Below are 22011 nucleotides of genomic sequence, written 5' to 3' on the forward strand. Positions count from 1 at the left end.
CCGTGCCTTCAGCTGCCTAGGTCCTAAGCTCTGGAATACCCTCCCTAAATCTCTCCACCTCTCCACTTCTCTTTCCTCATTTAAGACGCTCCTTAATACCTACCTCTTTGACTAAGCTTTTGGTCATCTGCCCTAACATCTTATGTGGGTAGGTGTCAAATTTTGTTTTTTGATGACGCTTTTGTGAACCGCCATGGGACGTTTTATTACGTTAAAGGCGCTATATAAATGTAAGTTGTTGTTGTAAAATGATCATGCCGTTTGGCAGAACGGCCTTCTCCATTCCCCAATTTTACTCCACTCATCCTTCCAGGGGACATTATTTTGACAAAGTTACCAGGGCATATCATGTGAAGTCTAACAAATGAACAAAAAGAGGATTACTTACCTTAATGTGGTGTAATCATTCTTAAAATTAAGTTGTCTTACATATATTTCCCACCCTCCTCCCAATTGGGCCTGTATCTGGAGTTGCAAGAAAAGAAAGACTTGCATTTATATAGCGCCTTTCATGACCACCGGTGGTCCCAAAGCACTTTACAGCCAATGGAGTACTTTTTTTTTTTTAAGTGTAGTCACTGTTGTAGGAAACGCCGCAGCCAATTTGCGCACAGCAAGCTCCCACAAACAGCAATGTGATAATGACCAGATAGTCTGTTTTTTTAGTAATGTTGTTTGAGGGATAAGTATTGGCCAGGACACATTTGTAAGGCAAATAAGGGGATTTCAAAACTGCATATTTTCAGTGTAAAGTTATTTAACTATTTGTAAACACATTGTGTGAAGTACTGGCGGGCACTTGTGGACTCTTAAGTCAGATTTATAAACATATTCCAATATATATTATTTGCAAGTCATATGAAATTTTGTAAATACATTGATAAAGATTCTTTTAATATTTATTGGTACAATGATTTTGGAGGCAGCAGTTTTAAAATAAGCTGACCATTTCCACACTAGTTCTTCTTTAAGTGTTCTAGCATTTAGATTTATATATCTTATTTACTATTCATTTTATTAAGATCTTGGATGGCTTGAAATTTTTGTTTTTTTCATAACCCAAGGAAACACTCATTCTCACCCTAGTCTGACTGAAGATTTAAACCGAAGTACGTGAGGTGCATAAAAATGTTTCCTGCTTAGAAATACAAACAGCATAGACAGGCTCTAAGTATATTATCAGGCAAGTTCTTTCAGAAACGTATTGCTAAAGAAGCTTAACATTAATTATTGTAACTTTGGGAAGATTACATCCACACTAGCCTTGTAAGAAGCAGCATACACTTCTTGACCTCAAATGCTACAGCTTTAAGACATAAGAATGGCATTTTACCAACTTTAATGGGATAACCAGTATAATCTTTCAGCAGTAAGGGAAGAAAAAGTGTTCTGAGCATAATACCCTCTGAGTTCTGTTGGAAGCTGCCCGTGATGTCTGTGGTGATCATGCTGCATTTGTCTGCACTTTTGCATTTAAAAAATCTCAACAGAATTCTGCTGAAAACCTCTCATTTCCCAATTTGGTTCTCAGCTGGCAAGCTTTAGCCACTGTGGCTTGAGGCAAGACCTGCTGTAAGCTCTCTGTAGACACCATTTTTTTCATTCTTGGCCAGATTCATTCCAGTAGGCTCCAGCAATGAATTTATGTTTGCCAACTAACATACCTTCAGAAAACCAAGATTTACTGCTACTTCAGAGCAAATAAGTCTTTCGCCCCTCCCCTACCCCAATTCACGAGAGAGAGAAAAAAAGCATTCTTGTTATTACTTCACATGGTATTTGTAGGCTGGATTGTCAAACACTTTCACTAGTTCTGGGGTTCTTCACTGTGGTAGGATTTGTAGTATCATTCAAAAGTCTTCTTATGTACTACCATTTTGAGCATTAAACAATTTAATATATCAGTAAATGAAAATGGTGCATCTAAATCTTTATGCAATAATATTTCAAGCTTTAATTTGAGAGAAGTTGATTTATATTTTATAAAATCAGATCACTATCGACAATTCTGCAACCCAGTTTGCAACATGTGAATATTACATTGTGTGTATATGTTCTAATGCCATGTTTGTGCCTTTTAACTATAAAGTTTGTTCTGGCAATGTTTTATGACTAAAGATGAAAAAATGCATATAATTGAGCTTAACTCTTGGCTCAGGTTCTGAATCAAGTTAAATAATGTAACAGAAAAAAGCCAGCCCATCCCCCAAATGTGTAGCCATCTTAGACATGGTGTCAGGCTTCAAGCATTCTTTAACAATCAGATGAAAAGGGATTTTAGAAGATTAGTGGAAGGGATGCTGAAGGCATTGTCATCAAATTTAGAGATGCACTGCGTCTACAAAGTTTTAAGAGTAATTTCAAAATAATTCTTAAAATAAAATTAATTTTAATTCTCAAAGATTCTCATGTCAACAAACTGCTACTTTGGAGGGATGTTTATTATTACAAAATAAATATTTTAATGAATCTGTACTTTTAATTGTTATACCGTGAGTAAGCGATTGTATGTGCCATGTTGTGCCAGCATGTGATCTACCAGATTAACATTCTTAAGAGAAGGTTTCCTAGATCAAAACAGTTTGCTTTGCTTGTAGTTCTTTGACCATACTGTCATGAATTTAGTTTGGGAAAAATATAATTTAGAAACTCCTGGTTTATGAAATCTTAAGACTGTGAAAAGATGAAGAGTTTGAAAGGGCAAAAAATGTCAACATGCAGGGAGATACTACTATTTGTAATCATTTTAAACATTAGCTGATTTCCCATAGTGTTATGGCCAAAAATATTTAACATAATCCACTATTATCCCTTCGTTATTGGTATTTTCTTTTCTTCCTGTACCAATTTTTTTTTTAATCTTCTCATATTTGGCTTGCAACTCTCAGTTTACTTTGGTTCTCAATAATGATCCTTTTATTGATTGGTTTAAAATGTGTTCACTTCTGCAAGATTACAATTTTTATTATTTAACATCCTGTGTGTGGTTTTAAAATATGTACCTAACCCTTAACGGCGTAAATTTTGATTAAATATTTTTATTAAAACAAACAATACTATTTATTTTAAATGCCGGAAGGGAACAATCATCAAAGTCTGGGGCTGAAATGGGGAGCTGAGGTAGGGACAGTAAGAGTGGATGATTTGAGGAACGCTTATCAGAGTAAGAACAGCAGAACTGAGGAGCAAAAGTGGACTGAGTGCCAGTAAATCAGGAGAGTGGGCCTGTGAGTGTGAAGCAGCAAGACTGGGGTTGATGCTAGAAAGTACTGGCAACATTATGGGGGTTGAGATGTTACTGAAATCCGGGGTCTGGTACAGAGAGATGGCTTCTGGAAGTTACAATCTGGTTGCTTGGTTCTGTTGCATCAGCCTAACAGTACATTTGTGCTCTTTGTGTCAGTGTCGTGACAGAGGCTTAAGGTTCTTGAAGAAAGCATGAGTAAGAAAAAATAGAAGCTGTCCATGTATATCAAGACAAAATACTATAGTACGAACTAAGAAGAAAATGGATAAAACCTGCATTAACTTTATTATTTTTCCACTAATTGTCTGTGGATTATCACATCGTAAAGAAAGAACTTGCATTTGTTCACATAGTAAACCTTCAGTGGTTATGTCACAGTCATTAAGCTTTCAGTGTGTATGACACCCTGCATCAACTATATGGAATACATTGGTTGTTAGTATCCTCCATGACACCTTCCACTACCAAAAAGGGTTGAAAATGGTTTAACCTCAAACTCCCCAATACACTTTAGAGGAAAAGTACACAGGAGAGATTTCAAGGCTGCAATTTAATCTCAAGAGTTCAGGTGACTGCTTTCTCAGCTCTTGCATTTTTGACATTATCTGAACACCTTGATGAGATTACTGCCTTATAATCATTCTATGTATCCATTATTTTCCATGTAATTAGTTTTTTCCAAGATCCAACTAATATTAACATACTTAACATAATAGATAATTATTAGTTCACTGTAGTGCAACAATTTAACATAATTTCTTGTCATACGCTTTTATTGATTGATCTAGTCAAATATTAACCAAACCAAAGTCAAAATGTAATAATGACTCTTGTGTTGGTAGCAATCAGGTAATAGCTGTATTCAGTTGCAAAGCTGGAGATGGTACTTGCTGCTTCTTAATTGGCCTTCTTATTGATGTGTTTTTGCCCACCTAAAAGGTTATCACTTAATTGTATTGACTCAGCATCTAGGATGAGGGAATGTTGCTTCTATCTGCAATTGCATGGCAATTTTTAATTGCAGCAAAAATGTTTTTAAAAAAGTATTACTGTATTGTGGATCTTGAGCTTGCTACGCCTCCTTTTCAGATGCACATACTGAATCTCAGAACTTGGTTTATATGCAAATGTTTAAAACAGTTCCTGGGTAATATGATGCTTGGTAAATTTGTTACACTACATGTCCTGGAGAGGTAGCAGTCAGTAGCTAATGGGAGAGGTGGGGAGAATTATGCAAAGAAAATTGGGATTGTCAACAGACATTGGCATTTCTTTTGTGGAATACTTCTCCTGGTGTTTTCTCACTTGAGACCAGTACTGTTTGCTGAAATTGTAGCTCACTGAGTATCAATGGCTGCATTTTATTTTACTTTCAAATTTGGGAGCTATGGAAACATGAAAGTGACAGTTCTCAATGAAGACCAAGCCTGTAAATGGTTATTTTAGTCTGTACTTAAGTGTACTTTTAAACATTTAACAATAGGTTGTTAAAATGATGATCAAGAAAATTGAAATTCTTAGTGTCGTTAAGTTTACCTTTTCTTTATGTGGCTTATCAAGGGTGCTTCTAAATTAAATTGCACTAATCCACTTTTATTAATGTAATAACTTAGCCTCCATCTTTTGATAAAATGTTTTTCAAGATGCTATATAAGACAAGTGAATTGTGTAAACAACACATTGTAAAATTCTGATACATTTTTTCTGTTAAATAACATTTACAGGATGTTGAAAATAAGCATTTTGTGACTCACTGTCACAGGGTGAACAGAAACCTTGCAGTATTGAATTGTAACCATATGCAAATCTATTTACATGGGAATAGGGTTTTGAAGTCCTTTAAAATGGCAAGTAAGTTGAAGACAGGGGCCAACAAATAACTGAAAATTTGCCTAAATCCATCAAATAATAGAGGTAGTGTTAGGGCTATCCATGGTACTGAGCTAAACAGGGGGATTACTCCTGGGTTTTGCATCAGTTGTTTTCAGCTGGGTGGCCTCACTTGTCAAGACCCCGTTTACAGGAGAACATTCACATGGCACAGCAAGAAAAGAAGTGCATTTTAATGCCATCAAAGCTCAAAAATCAATCATTAATTTATTCTCGCTCCTTGATTGTTGATCATTTCTGAAACATCTGGCCCTCACGTCTATAGAAGCCAAGAGCAAGTAGGACAAGAACATGCACTTTAACGTAGCTGATCTGAGCTGTTACTATTTATATAGTTTGGGTTTTTTATTTCCATATTTTCCTAAATAGCTACTAAATTATCATTTGTTTAATAACCTGTTGCTGTTTTCGATTTCTGGAATTAGAAGTCAGTATGAAATGATGAGTTTTACTTGGCTTTTGATAACTTAGGTACAGTAACATTTCAGACCCGGTGACGCTTTGAATGCTGGCAGCATAGAAGAGATGAAAATCCTTTTTTAAACAGCTTGTGAAATGTAACTTTGAAACCGTGCTTTGAGAATGAACAGATTATGGCTTGCCTGGTGACTCCTTCCAGCTCTCTGGGCAATGAGCTGTTGACATTCTTGCAGGTCATCATCCAAGACAGGAGGGCAACTGCAGGGATTTAGCAGATAAATTCATCCAACAAGACCTTTATCCATTTCACTACTATTTTGAAAGGTTTTTGCATGATAGCAGCATCAGTAATGTCATTTCGTTTATCAAAAGAAACCCCATTTGAGATTTGAATGGTGAGCACAGCAACTCCTCGTTTTTCTTCTTTATGCCCGTCTGATTATTGGATGCATATAGTTTGAAGTAAAACACTCATTTATGTTCTTGGAAAATGTTAAGAAATTTAAAGAATGCTTTGTTTCTGAAAACTGCTCCAGTAAAAGAATAATTGAGGGTGAAATCAATATGTGATAAGAAACTTTAATTAATACTTTGCTTATCAATCTTGTTTTCCTGAAGGATTTTCAGTTTAAAAAAAAATCAGAATAATTCGCCATTTAAAGTAGTCCTTAATGCAGATGCTGAATACAGAAACTTGTTTAAAGTTTAACAGAGAAGAGACACCCATAGACTGAATGTGCAGGAAAAGCTTCCCATAATGCAGTGTGTAAACCAGAGCTAACAAACGTCCTGCTGCGTTGAAAACCCCAAAAAGACAAAGGCACAATGAAATAGAGAGCTTACCACCGGCAGCTTTCAAAACGGCAAACTAGGCAAACTATACATCTCCGCCGCTCCAATTTTGTCAGAATGCTAATGAGCCAGCTCTGATCTTTACTCGGCTTCCCGTGTTTTCTACATCTTCAAGGACCACATGGCGCTAGCAAAATAAAGACAACTAAATGAGAATTTCGAACACTTTTTGTGTTCAGACCTGGTGCTTTTCAGTTGACTTGCTCATTGAATATTCTGAACTAAAAAGGCTGCAACAGGGGGTTAGCTATGAACTTTTTAACTGGGTAAAATTTATACAAAAGTAAATTAGTGTGACAGCGAAAATATGAGAAAAATTTCTGATTAATTTCCACTTCATAATATCAATGACACCTTTGGTTCCACTTATAGTTCTCCTACAAGGGAAGCTGATAAAGAGTGAATGAAGCTTGTGTTCTTCACAGTGAATGTTTAGTGGTTTTTTAATAGCAATGTACTATATAAAGGCACCAGGAAGTACTCTGCATTAGCAATTGAGATCAGTAGTTAATAGGATGATGTCTTTTAGCTTTTGTCACAAGATTATTAGGAAGGATAGGTTTTCTGCCTCATCATTCCATGCTTTTAAGGGCCTGTTGAACATAAGTGCTAAAATACAGGTTTCTCGGCACTGTTTTCTGTGTATGGTAAAAGCCTTTTAATGGAACACCTTTTACAGTTTTACCAGGTGATTTTGTCATTGCTCTCTCATCTGCTTCTCTTGCTGTATTAATTACTTGAAGGGTTCTGCTTTTCACAAGACCCTTGATGTTATCCCTATATACAAAGTAGAAAAGCAACCCTCAAGCAGGCCTTAGCATTCCCCATTACTTGTCAGCATTTGTATAATTACATTAGACTTTACCAGTTTTATTCAATGAACATTCTCTATACGTTTGACTATTAGGTGATCAAAAGTTAATGCTCAGTAAACTGTAATGAGATTTAAATTATTATACTACAGTAAAATGGCAAAGCTATATAATTGTTGATTTTTTTGGGTAATGTTTTGATTATACCGATAAAAGGCAGTAATTTTTTGCAACTGGTAACTGAAAAAAGTATTATAATTGTTGTAAATAAAGGAGAAATAAATAAAAATGTTGGATTTGAATGTTCTCTTGCAACTTAATGATTTAATTGCCCAACTCACCAACAGTAAAAGGGAAAACTACATATTGTAATTTGATTGGCACAACCATTTCTTTTGTTTTGCTTTCAATTTTACTTTTATTAGTTTTCAGTACAATTCACTGAAAGATAATAGACAAATATATCAAAGAGATTTCTGTTGGTACCATGGCAACAATAGTGTTGTAGTACCAAGTTGGACAGTATTACATATCGGAGAAAGACAAGTTGCGCAGCTGCATTAAAAGTACTGAGGTCAGAATAATTTTAGGTTTTGTCCAGATTATCTTTGAGTGTTTGAATAAATAGAAGCATGCAAAAGGGACCATCTGATTCTGTATTCCAGTAATCATTCCTGTTCAGTCATGGGGGGGTGTTTTCCAAGGTAAGCAAATTGTTAATATTCTTACATATACACTGAGCTTTCCTGTTGTTGACTGAAACATAATTGATAGCAAAGGGTTCTCTTTCCATTTTTCTTGTGATAAATCTCCAGGTGAAAAAGAGCGACAGAAAGAGATTTACAGCACTTGACAACATGTGAAGCGAAATTAAATTAGCACTGCCTTTTAAATCTCCCATAGCCAAGATTTATTTGTTCTAGCTGATGTTATTAGTTCAATCATGTTATCCCTTTATATGCAAAGAAAATGGTGTTTGCTGAGGGGAATTACATACCACTGTAATATAGATACAGTACTGTAAAATAAAAATGTGGCTGGCTGTACTTATTTTTCTGTAGCAACATAATTCTCTGTGATAATACACAGTTTGAAGGGCTTAAGAGTCTTGGAAGTTGCCTGGATTTTTTTCCACACATTGGCATATCTAGCCAGGGAAAGTTAAACAAGCAAAAATGTGTTATGCTCGTTTTTTTGTTTTTTTTAAACGCCAACAGTACTAGTTTTAAACAACAAAAGCAGTGTGCTTTCATATCTAATCTTGAGATTAGGTATTGTGACAGAAGCTAAACTGCCTTTTTATGGTGCCAGAATACAACCTTTTTTCTCCCTAACAAGACTGGTCTACCACCATAGCCCACTCAACGTAATTAAATCAATCCTTTGTACTTGCCATTTTCTCCTCTAGTGACAGTGCTAGATCTGATTATATGCTTCATGCATATTCAAAGTGTGGTGCTGACAGCTCTTTAATGAGCTCTTACTTAATCAGTAGGAACAATGTCCATCTTGTTCTTTTTTTCCCTTAGACATTAGAGGTAGAAACAATCAAGCAAAAATGAAACATAAGGCATTCATCTGCAAAATATTGTTCTTTTAAAAGTATGTAAGTCTGCTAAGTTACATGCTGCTCCATAAAATTCTGATCAACAAATTGGATTAATGCTATTGGATTAAATAGAAAATGGTTAGAGATGAAATGAGGAGCCCTTGTTTTGATCAGACATTAATAATTTTTGTAATTTGATAAATCTGTCAAGGTCTTCAATTGGAGTTATTAATAACAGGATTAATTTATCCCTGGTGTTAGTTACTTTCTGTAAGCCTTTTATTTTGAAACAAAGACTTAAATGAGTATATCAATTTCTAAACTGAGAAATAATTAGTTCTTTTTTAAAAATCTTGCATGATTGTTTTGATAAATTTCATTTTGATACATCTTTGCATGGACAACTTTCCATCAATACTACATATCTATTTATAAGGTGCATTAAAAAGAACAAAATACATTTCAAAAAATGTCATCTTATGGATTGAGAGCTGTTACTATTTATGCACATGTGTTATTTTGTTAATCAAACAGGACTTTGGAACCATAAACCTGCAGTATTCGCAATCACAAGTCTTTCCTCCTCCACCACCATTCTTTTATCTTCGATATTTCTCCTTTTGTTACTGCCCAGGGATTTGTGCCCATTGTAACCATCACATAACTGGTGTTGGTTTGACTTGCCTACATATGACTACAGTTACTGCTATGTCGATGTGACATTTAAAAAAAAAACTGTAATCTTTTATTCATGTCAAGGAAAAACATGTACATTTTGCATCAGATGGGATATAAAACTCATTGCTTTCAAAATGAAATTGCGCTGTTGAGAAGAGTACTTTGAGACAATTATATAATTGTCTGTTGAACTTTGTTTTAATTCTGTATCTCTGTCTTAAGTTTTAGCTGCTGGCTTCTTAGTGCATTAGTTCAACAAAGTAATGAGTTTGTACAAAATGCTGCTGATTTGGAAAATAACTTTTTCACTGTCAACTATTTGTTATAGTTGTTTTGATGGGTATACTTAGACTGAAATTTAAAACAGAAACAGAAAAAAAATAAAGTTTAATGTAATTTCTTTCTTGGAAAAAGGATTGTTTTTCTGGAATTTATAGCCAGCTTTGTTTTGAAGAATGTATTTGTTATGGTCAAAATAGACTAAATGGTTAAAATAGACTAAAAGGTTGTGATGAACAAATGTAATATTTGCAAAGTATGACCCCCCCCCACCCAGCAAAACAAATTGGTAGGATTACTATTAATGTTGTATAGTTTAATCTAATTTGTTTCTTTCTGTCTGTGGCAATCATATGCATGGTCTAATTTGTAAATTTGTGTAGTTTAAAATGAGCTGCTTTATTGACAGGTATTGACATCTGCATCATTACTCCCATGGTTTACTTCAAAAGTAAATTATCTGCAGTTTTTTATAGCTAACGGAATGTTCAGCTAATACATAGACGATATTTGGAGCAGGGTGCCTCAATGAAAGTGTTCATTAGCTAATGGGCACTGAAGTAAAATACTCTCTCAAGTGAAAACATTTATTCAGCATTTGAAAAGTAAATCAATTTAAAATTGATTATTTTCTGTTGTCTTTTTGCTGCATAGCTTTATTTTCTTAGCATAAACCATTTGGAAGTTATTGTGAAGGAGAGAGAAGTAGTTGCCTTTTCACTGCAGTGTTGCAACCAAATTGTTACAGCTCCTCTATTCAATAGTTGTGAATATAATGAGGAGATAGTCATGTAAAATAGGAAATGCAGTTATAAGTACATTTTGATTTCTGAATTCCAATGTAGCCTTCACACTTTGACCTTTTAAAAACCAACTGTAGAAAAAAAACTTGCATTGTTATAGCAGAACTCTATATTCTATTTTTAAAATAGCAAATTTAGAAATTTCTTTAGTTTGTGCCAGTGGAGATGGTCTTACTCATCACCTTAATAGTCTTATTTTCATTTTTTTAAATTTTATCTCTTCTATTTTTTTTTAATAGCGGTAGGGCAACTAGCTAGTGCAGTGGTTTAAAAGATTGACCTTTCACCAGTGAGATCATGAGTTTGAACCCAGCACAGAATGATTGGATGGAAATTTCTTCTCTTTGCTGGCTTTAATGGTCCTATGTTAAATGTCTTTTGGCAGTCTCTAGTGGGCAGAGGCCAATAGGACAAAATTACTCACAGTTCAACACAAATTGGCAGTCTCAAGATGTATTTACACTACAAGCTTAGATTTGGTGCAAATCGGTTTCTACCTCTCACTGATGGTAAACCTGTGTAGTGTAAGTGGAGAGTTACAGCCTGAACTAATTGGAAACAAAGCAAAGCGAGATCTCCCTCTTCCAGGGAGTCTCGTACTGCTTCGCTCCAGTGTTAGGTCAGGTACAGGCAAAACTGCTTTGCACCAATGCTGCAGTTATAGTGTAAATGTTCCCTATTCAGCTATAAGGATTGTTGGTGTGAGAAATAGAAATTGTGGGGGGTGGGGCGGAAGCTTTGCCTTGTACTTCGTCTAAACTTCAATGCTAAAACTGAGTACTTAAAATGGAAAATTATTCCATTCTACAGGGCTGATATTCTTCAATTTGATGAGAATAAATGGTGAAATAAAAAAGAAAAAGTAGCCTCTTTATTAGCAGTACAACTCGCCTGGTAGTGATGCCATCAGCGGCCATTTTACTTGTGGGCTGGAAAAATGAGATTTTATGATGCAGGAGTCATAGCAAATTTGTTTAATCCTGCAGGAGTAGTAAGAAAGTGTTATCTTATCTCAGAAATACATCTGAAGAGGTTCGAAAATTCTATTTTATACCAGACTAGCATCTACATGGATTAGCAAAACATAATTCAAAGAGCAGGAAAGGTTGTCACTAAATCATCTGAGTTACAGAAGGATTGTAAAATTTACAGTGACATCAGTGGGAAACTTTACTGATTCTGAGATACGATTAATCATGGCTTCCAGATGTACACCAGTATCTTGCACAGGCAAGGATTAAAATCAACAGAAAAGAGGAATCTTAATTGCTTTCTCTGTACTGATTTTGGATTTTCCCCCTGCTCTGCGGTCAACTACACTGAGTCAAGATGAGCTCCCATTTGATTAGCTTCCTTTTGCCCATTATGTCTCTGCGTTTTGAAATACTTGGATAATGCTCCAGGGCAGCACGGTGGCATAGTGGTTAGCACTGTTGCCTCACAGCGCCAGGGACCCGGGTTCGAATCCGGCCTTGGGCGACTGTCTGTGTGGAGTTTGCACATTCTCCCCGTGTTTGCGTGGGTTTCCTCCGGGTGCTCCGGTTTCCTCCCACAGTCCAAAGATGTGCGGGTTAGGTTGATTGGCTATGATAAATTGACCCTTAGTGTTAGGGGGATTAAATGGGGATATGTGTTGGTGTAGGGGTTACGGGGATTGGGTGGGATATGTGTCGGTGCAGGCTCGATGGGCCGAAATGGGCTCTATCTGCACTGTGGGGTTTCTGTGATCTGTGATTTCTGTGCGACAAACTGCACTCGTTTTGGAGAGAACACCAGTCGGGGTGGGAGCAAGAACAAGAAAAGTGAAAGCATCTAGTAAAATGTTATAGTTTGGGGATTTTTATTCATAATTAGAAACAAAGTTCAAATACCAGCTGTCGGTCTGGGCTGGACTGCTGTATAGAACAGTTGTAGCAAAAAGTAAACCGATAGATCCAGCTGCACAGAAGTGCAAATTTCTTTAAGCCAACCAAAGTGCCATGTCAGCCATGGAAATATCCACAACCTAGAACTTCCTGCTTTGTTATCCAAAGGAACTTGGAGGAAAGTGTAGTGTGGCTGGCAACAGATGGATATAAGGGGATGACGATAAGGTGAAATGTAAGTGAATGAAAAGGATAGTAGAGGTCAGTCAACTATTCATGCCTGTAAGCTTTACAATAATGTCCTGTAAATCGATAAATGCTGCACAATTATAGCTTCTGAAGTTATTTGTTGAAATATGATTGTTGCAAGATTTCATTTACAGCTAGCTGGCTGTTGGGTTGTTCCTGATTTTAAGCCTTTATATAATTCTGTTCCTCTGTTTTTCAGGAAACAATAAAGAGGAGGAAGAAGCAATGATGCAAGAGTGGTTTGTGTTGGTGAATAAGAAGAATGCCTTGATACGACGACAGAACCAGCTTTCACTTTTGTAAGTGCAAAGAAAACTAAACAAATAACCAGTGTATTTTGTCAAGTTGTATAATAATCTACATGAATGTAAAGCTGCATTTATATGTCCATTTACTTTATTTACACGGAACTTTATTTCTCTCTGTTGTTAAAGGTTACTTGATTAGAATGTGTTTGTGAAATTCAGAAATAATGTTTATCAATTGACAAGCAAAGCTCAATAATGTGGCACATCTGCAACATTCATTCTTGTTACTTTTATAATTCAATTTTAAATATTATATGATTTCTACTAATACCTAATTTCACACTGTTTGAAAAGGGTGTGAGATTGGGTATTAGTAGGATTCTTTTCTTGGTTAGTGTAAGGATGTTGGTTTGTATTTTCATGAAGTTGTATAAAGAATGATTTGCATTTCTAGTGCTTCAAGTGCAGAGAAAACATCGCCAAAGTGCTTTTCAGGATGATGGACAAAGATGGGCCACGAAGCAGGGGGAGGAAAAGGAAATAGAGGGATGGGGTGGCAAAACATAGTGGAAGAGAAGCGCCTTAAGGAGGAAGGTGATGTGGGAGAGATACTAAGGAAGAGAGTTCCGGGGGCATGCACATATGGCTGAAGAATTGAACAGAGGGAGCCAGGAACAAGGAATGGAGCAGAGTGAGTGTGCAGGGATTTGATTGTTGAGGTAGGATAGGGCAAAGCTACTGAGGAAAGCTCCAGCTCATCCAGGTCTTCCTGTTAGACAGGCAAGAGGTTGCAGAGAGTGGTAACGGCCTTGAGGGGATGATCAATGGTGGAGGCAGAATTGAGCCGAGGATCATCAACATACGTGTGGATGCTGATCCCATGCTTCTTGATAATGTTGCCATGGTATAACATATAAATGATGAAGAGGAAGGGTCAAGGATGGAGCCCTGGGGTATACCAGAGCTGACCATGCAGGCATAGGCAGAGAATCCATTGGAGGTGATATAGTACAAATGATGCAACAAGTAGGAGTCAGAGAGCAATGCAACAAAGGTGGACTGTAGAAGAGAGACAATTGAGGAGGAGGCTTTGGGCTGAGCAAAGGTAGCAGAGGAGGATCAGGAGGGACAGGTGGTCACATTCACACTCGCAAGCACAGGATGCCGTTTTCATGGCGACAGTGCTGTGGGCAAGGCAGGATAACAAACTGGGAATGGTGGGAGTGTAATTGCAAGACCATAATTCATTCCAGAGAGAAAGGGAGCATTGGAGATGAGCCGTGATTGGACATAATGGAGGGGGTCAAGAGTAGGTTTTTAGAGATGAAGGATATTAATGGCAGTTTTGAAGGATGTAGCAACCATGCTGGAAGATAGCAGCAGGTTGATGATGTCGACGCGCATGGAGCTAAGGACAGCAAGCTGGGACAGATGGTGTTTGAGGAAGCACATGGTGGACTTCATGGTTGCGAGGTGGTTAGTACGGTCTGATGGGGAGGTGGAGGATAAACTGGAGTAATGCAGGTGAGGACTTAGTTGGGAGATGGACTGGGAACAGGAAAGTAGAGGAGTCACTGAGGCAGAGGCAGCAGAATGGATGATCTTGTTTTGGGACATGAAGACATCCATGAAGTCTTCGCATTTGATGTCAAAGGTGAGGATGGAGAGTACAGTGGGGTGAGGTCGGAGGCAATTGTTAGAGATGTGCCCACAGGATGATATGTGGAACGGGAGTGACTAGCCTTTGATGTATCCATGCCACATTTGACAATGGATAGCCAGAGTGGTTACTAGCCAAGATTGCTTAAGGTTACGGGCTATGGACTGGCTGTTGTACCAATGGAGATGGTGGAGAAAGTGATCTAATGGGGATAAAGTGGGAATAAGACATTTTTTCAGATCAGTGGAGGTATTGGTATCATCATAAGTAGATCAAAGTTACGGTGAGATGCGAGTTGACATTTGTGAGGGAGTTGATGTGTAATTTTTTCCCAGGGGAGGAGAATGAGAGTGGAGGGGTTTGGCAGATGCAGAGGGATAAGTAGGAGAAGGGAGATCAGGAAAAGATTGGAGAGGATGTCAGTAACCGAGACCTAAGAGGTATCAAGACGCTGTATGATGCAAGGTCTAAGGGCAGGCCATTTGTGTGGGGGCATTGATGGGAGGGGAGACAAAGGAAGTCAGCTACGGTGTGAGAGGGTGAGCTAAGATGGAGGTTGAAATCACCAAGGATTCCCTTGGCGCAAGGACAGGGGGCAGAAAGGAGATAGGAGATTTCAGTGAGCAAGACACCTATCTGCCCTGGGGTGGGGCACTTAGATAAGGAGGACATGAAAGGAGTGGAGGAGGCTAAAGTGTTCAACTGTGGAAAAGGAACCAGAGGAATAAGGGGAAAGAACAAAGTAGGATTTGTAGATAAGTGCTACGCTAGCAACGTGACAGTTTACGTGGGGGACATGGTATAACGTCATGCCAAGTGGGCAGTCTTGGCGAAACAGATTTCAGTAAATCAAGATGTTGATGCACTCCTCCAGGATGAGGTCATGTATGGAGAGGACCTTATTTGCAAGAAGGCAGATAATTTGTAGGATAAAGCGTAGTTGGCTGGAGACTCATCAGGGCAACAAGGAGACTTGATTGGGGGTCAGAAAGGGCAAGTGAAGAAGCAGGAGGATGGAGAGAAGGTTTGAATTATATGGAAAATGGTGGAAATACTCAGCAGGTCAGGCAGCATCTGTGGAGCGAGAAACAGAGTCAATGGCCCTGATTTTCTGCCAGCCGTCGGGCGGCTTTCCAGGCAGCCGGGGGCTGAAAATCACCGAAAAAGTGGGTCGCTCCCCCCCCCACCCGCCTGATTCCCCACCCCATCCGACTTTCGGACCGCCGTTTCCCCGCGACCCGCTTCAGTCCCGCCCGCCGCTGGCGGGACTGGCCGTCGGAACACTAATAAGCAATTATTACCTTGTTTAAGTCGATTTTCAGGGGCCGTTGCGATTTTGGGGCTTTCCCCACATCAAACACGCCTGCGGGGAACCCCGCTGATGAAACCTGGCGTGAAGCTTGCCGGCTTGCTTGCTGCCAGCTGCAGGTCATTCGGAAAAGCTGCGATTTAAAGGGACAGCACTTGTATGTTGAAGGACCTTGTTGCTGAAGGCTTGGGGCTACTTCTTCAAGGCTTAGGCACAGCTGTGGAAGGTTGGAGCCTCACAAACTTCTCCAATGTGATCTCCTGAGAAGCCCCTCTCGCCACCCTCACTCAGCGCTTCCTCAGCGGAGGCATCTACGAGAAGCATGGGACGCCTTTTTTCCTTCCCTTGCCATTAGAGGATCTCCAGCAGCAGAGGCGGCAGCAGCAGAACCAGGAACAGCACGATGAGCACCAGGCTGCTGCTCACTCACCTGAAGCTGCACAGGCCAGAAGGGGCCAGCGCTTGGAAGTGGCTTGAGAACACCTTGCTGCGCTTTAGGGGGCCATGGGGACCCGTTTCTGCACTGGCAGTCCTACTCAGAAGGACTTCCATGAAAGTCTGGTTTCTCTGTTCAATAGATGGCCAACGCTCCTCAAGAGATGTCATTCTCTTATGAGCACTCACCATATTTTCCGTACCCTGGCGAGTTATCTCCTCCATGGAGGTTGCCAACCTTTCCATGGTGATGCGTTCATGCGCCAATGACTCCACAAAGGCTCTGCTTATGCTCGCTATGGACTCCTCCATTTGCTCCACACTCGCAGCGACCCTGGAGACAAAACCTGCCAGAGACTCCTGCATCTGTGCATGGAGATCCATCACCTCTTCTCTTGCGGATGGACCCAGAGGGCAGAGGGCCGACATGCAGCGCAGCTGATCTGAGCTGGCAGAGTCCTGCGCCCTCCGACGAGGACTCTCCACTGCTGTCCCTGTCTCCAGAATCTGCTGAGGCTCACTTGTGAGCTGTGAAACACCAGGTGACAACACTACTCTATGTCCCAAATGTCCCCCCGAGGTGTGAGTGTCTGCGCTGGTGCTGGGTGCGCTTACTTCTGCTGACGCTGCGCCCTGAGTGGTTGGAGCTTCCTCTGAGGAGTCTGGCTGCACAGCCTCTTCCTCCTCCACAGTGAGGACGGGGGCTCTGGATGGTACTGTGGGGGAGTAAAGGAAGGAGTTAGAGATGTGATGCCAAGGTGACATGCACATTCGAGTTGACATCTGCTGACACCTGCATCCATGCAGCCTTGGTCTCAGTGGGAGGCCTCTTCCTGCCTGACCTAGGGAAGAGGACCTCCCTGTGGGCCCTAACCCCATCCAATAATGCCTGCAGTGAAGCTTTGTCGAATTTGAAGGCAGCTCGGGGTCTGGCACTGGCCACAGCTGCTGCAGGCTCCTCTGCCATCCTGTATGGTTCGTTTGGAAGCCTTCAGAGGATGCAGTGCTTGCTATGGACCTTGAAAGCACCACGAATTATGACATCATACTGTGGGGCTTTCTGACTAGAAATGGACAATTAGCAAGGCTGCCCACATGCTGGGAATTAATTGGCCACTTGAGGGAAAATTGCGTGGAGCTGGCTGACATTTTTTTGTGTGTCAGAACCCCACATTCGGGGGAATCCGACCATTTCCCACACAAGCCACAAAATCGGGCCCAATGTTTCAGGTCGATGACCTTTCGTCAGAACATTCTGACAAAGGGTCATCAACCTGAAACACTGAATCTGTTTCTCTCTTCACAGATGCTGCCTGACCTGCTGAGTATTTCCACCATTTTCTGTTTTTATTTCGGATTTCCAGCACCTGCAGTATTTTGCTTTTGAATTATATGGAGATGGTTTGAGAGATTAACTGCAGAGAAATGTGCTGGGTGGGGAATGTGCTGAGAAAGGGGGATGAAGCAGTTTGGGTGACTGTTGCAGCAGAGAAACTGGCAGAAGCCATTGAGCGTGGTGAAAAATGCCAACATTGAGGCAGATGAAGACCTTGGCAGTGAGAGACTGGAGTCAGAATTCCAATGAACCCAGCTCTGCCTTTGCAAGTGAGGTGGAGCGGAACCCATGATCGCTCAAATTGAAGGACACTGACCCGTCCCAAATTGCAGGGCATGGTTATTGTGTTCAGGGCAGGCGCCGGTGCCTGTAAGGAAAGACAGAGCAGCACCTAGCTACTCTACTAGGCTACCCTTCCCAAGCTAAAGGTAAACCAGCACTGAAAGATCTTCAGTTCCAATGGGATCTATAACTTTGGCAGCATATGAAGAGTCGCTCAGTGCAGAGGCTGAGGGGGGAAAGGAGGGACAATATCTCTGAGAAACTCGCGGTGGGGCGTTGGGGTGTTAGAGGAGGAGGCTTTTAGAGGTAAGGTGAGAGAGGTGGAAGAAGGCGAGGTGCTTGAAGGAGAAGAAGGAACCAGAGGAACGGGGGCAAGAGACCAAGGTGGGGTTGGTTTGATGATGAGGGCTCACTGCGGTGGTTTGGCCAGGGCAGGTAGGGGAATGTATACCAAAACCGTGAGGCGTCAGTAAGGGCAATGTGCCGACACCTGTGTAGATTATGTATGTAGCCTCCTACCGCCCACAATTCCCGGCCCCTAAACTTGCTGTTCCTCTGACTCACGGCCTCTCCTGCATTCCCCACTCCTTTCACCCCACCATTGGCAGCCGTACCTTCAGCAGCCTAGGTCCTACTTTCTGGAATTCCCACTCTAAACCCCAACACCTCCCCACCTCTCCCTCCTCCTTTAAGACCACCTCTTTGATCAAGCCTTTGGCCACCCTTCTAATTTGTCCTGCTTTGGCTTGGCCTCTGTTTACCTTTTGCCTCTGTGAAGTATGTTATATGCGCTATGTAAATGCAAGTTGTTAAGTCATAAACATATTCTATTGTATCTTTACAAATTGTGACAGCTTGTAAGGTCAGTTATTGCTGTCTTCACTGCTATCACTTTAACTATATTGGGGGAGTGGCATTAATTTGATGCTGTAATTAAACATGTACTTCATGTCTTTTAAGCCATCTGAACATCATTTTTATAATTATACCATTATTTTTAACAATTTAGAAACAATGTAACATATAATTTAGTTATGATTTACTATCAGTGTGGCATATTTAAAATATCACCTTCTTGTAGTAAATCACAGTACTCAGCTTCACATTTTCCTAATTTTGTTTAATTAGCTACAAGATTTAAATGAGATGAGTGAAGATTAAATTTAGCTGCAAACTAACTCTATACCGTAGAGCCTCAGAACAGTAGCACTGAACAGTATGCAACTAGATCTGTATAAAATGGAATGTAGCTTTTCCAGATTATTTATACACCAGAAATATGATTAATGAAATTATTGCAGTAATTATTGATTGACAACTTTATCACAACATAACAGGGATGATTCGTGAGTCGGTAGGTGGACCCAGCCAGGAGCAGCACACGCAGGCAGCAGTGGTGGGGAAATCTTGGGCCCACAGCTCCTGATTTTTCATTAATTAATTTAAATAAATGGAAAGTCAAGGTCAAGGTTTGCAGGCCTGCGCTTTCTCGGCCAGCATTACTCGTGAGTGCCACTTCATGCCGGACTGCCCAACTAAGCAATCAGCCCTGCACTTATCATTATTTCCCCATTACTTTTGAATGTATCTTGATCTTCTGTAAGGGAACCTAATCTTTCTTATCTCCCTTTTAGCCCCCCTTCACTGATTTCTGGGGCTCCACACCTCCTGAGACACGCAGGACACTTACCAAATGATTTTCTTCCCTTTTCTGCCACAGCAGGGTGGAGCATCAAACCTGTGTCCCACTATGCCTCTGTGACTCTGTTGTGCCACTGTATGCCATTATAATTCTTCATTTGATAAACATTTATATTAGAATAACATGGAGTAACAGCTCTATTGTTTATTGCTGTATTATGATCATGTTCTCTACGAACATTGAAACATAGAAGATAGGAGCAGGAGTAGGCCATTCAGCCCCTCGAGCCTGTTCCACCATTTAATGAGATCATGGCTGATCATCCAAATTCAGTACCCTGTCCCTGTTTTCTCCCCATGTTCCTTGATCCCTTTAGCCTTAAGAAATATATCTAACTCCTTCTTGAATATATTTAATGAATTGGCCTCTACGGCCTTCTGTGGTAGAGAACTCCACAGGTTCACCACTCTCTAGGTGAAGAAATTCTTCCTCATCTCAGTCCTAAATGGCCTACCCCTTATCCTTAGCGTCTGACCCCTGGTTCTGGACTTCCCCGCCATAGGAATATATGGGACCAGAAAAGAGCTTTGCACCTGGCTGGTTTCAGCATTTCGGAAGTATCATATCCCACAATATTTATCATATCTCTTTACCAGTTCTTTCTTTGGGTACTTATCTAATTCTCTCTTGAATTTGATTATACACTCAGCCACACTGCCTCCTTGGCAGTCCATGCCATTCATTCATTACCTTCTGCATAAAGCAGTTAAATCTTAACCATCTCTTCAGCATCCCTTTTCTACGTTTAAGGATATGCCCTCTTGTTGTCAAATAGTAACTATGTTAAAAGTTTATTTTTCAGGATGTGGGATGCATATATTGCCCAACCCTTGTTTCCCTGAGAAGGTGATAATGGACCTTCTCCTTGAACCAGTGTAGCCCTTGTGGTTATGATTCTCCCACAGCGATGTTGGGAATTCCAGGATATTGATCCAGTGATGTATTTCCAATTCAAGATGATGGTGTGTGACTTGGAGGCATTGCTGTTCTTGTCCTTCTCAGTGGTAGAGATTGAAAGGGAGGGAAATGCTGTTCAAGTAACCTTGATGAGATAGCTTCCAAAGATGACTCCTGGGCTGGCAGCCCCTTTCTGAGCTGCTCTTCTCTTCAACTGTATCCATGGTCATCCATTGCCATCTTTTGCCCTTTCTTCCCCCAATCGCCTTTCTTCAATTGCTGATAGTGAAGGCATTTCAGCCCAAACTACAAGTTCAAAGCTACCCCTGCAGAGTCCACTGCCCATCCCCTGGCGTGCGGGTTAGGTTGATTGGCCATGACAAAAATTGGCCCTTAGTGTTAGGGGGGGGGTCAAATACGTGGGGTTACGGGGATAGGGCTTGTGTGGGATGGCTGTCGGTGTAGGGACCGGGTGCTAGGGTTTGGATGATCAGCCATGATCTCGTTGAATGGCGGAGCAGGCTCGAAGGGCCGAATGGCCTACTCCTGCTCCTATCTTCTATGTTTCTATGTCTTTGTTCTCTCTCAGCTCTTTCAACTGCTGAAACTCTGCTGAAACTTGACCTCTATCACTGGATTCATTGCAGACAGGACTTAGTTGACTGCACGGTTTGACTCAGAGGCTGTGGCGCTGCTCTGCTTTTCAGTCACTTCAAGTCTTAAGCTGCAGAATTCTTTTGTCAAATTGGTTTACGATCTCCTGGACTTCTCTGGACAACGTTTCTGCTTTGAACTACATTGGATTACACTATGTTTCTGCACTGGATTACACTGTAAGACTTACCTGCTTTGTCTCTATCTTTGCTGCAAAAAGATTTTTACCTTTAAACTGCAGCTGTGTCTCTGCTGAACTGGTTCTACTCGTTTTTCAACTCTGCTGGCCTCTAGCTAGCAGCTGTTGCTCCACTTGCTGTCCGGTGACTCGTTCTACCGGTTTTCAGTTTTGCTGGTTACTGGCTTGTGGTTTTACTTTTTCTCCGCCACTTTGATTGATTCTTACAGCAACAACCTCCATCCTCAAACTCTCTACCCTTCAAATAGCTTCTGGACTTCACTCACCTGCTTTGGACAGCAGTTCGGCGATACTCCATGCCAGCCCCATCCTGCTTACGTCGGCTTTGTCCTTCCATGGGACCTTTGACTTTGACCCTGGCCTCCCTACTATTGTCCCCAACCTATTCCCTGCTACCAGGAAATATGTATTCCATTAATTACTACATTTAAACAGGCCAATGTAACCTGAGCTTTTCTCATGTCCATTCACGTGCGCGCTTTGGCTGCCACTCCGGACCCAAGCCATTCCATTTTTTCCCCCTATTTTCCGTTTCTCTCTATCCCTCCCTAACTGCTCTCTCCTGTCATTATGCCTCCTTTCATCTCTCCTCTCTTGGATACACTGCCCATCAAATCCCTACCCCAATCCATCATTACTCTTCAA

The 22011-nt window shown here is 40.5% G+C and overlaps 1 protein-coding gene across 1 annotated transcript in view; it reads left to right on the forward strand.

Moving 5' to 3' along the window:
* ehbp1 (EH domain binding protein 1) overlaps positions 1–22011 on the forward strand; it is a 321338-nt gene that overhangs the window by 273233 nt on the left and 26094 nt on the right. Inside the window, exon 22 of the mRNA XM_085977747.1 lies at positions 12844–12943. Within this exon, the coding sequence (XP_085833873.1) occupies positions 12844–12943 (100 nt within the window). The remainder of the gene's footprint in view (positions 1–12843; positions 12944–22011) is intronic.

The sequence above is a fragment of the Somniosus microcephalus genome, chromosome 3 (genome assembly GCF_052327205.1).
Source record: "Somniosus microcephalus isolate GS21.2 chromosome 3, FLI_Smic_1.0, whole genome shotgun sequence".
In the NCBI taxonomy this organism is placed as follows: domain Eukaryota; kingdom Metazoa; phylum Chordata; class Chondrichthyes; order Squaliformes; family Somniosidae; genus Somniosus; species Somniosus microcephalus.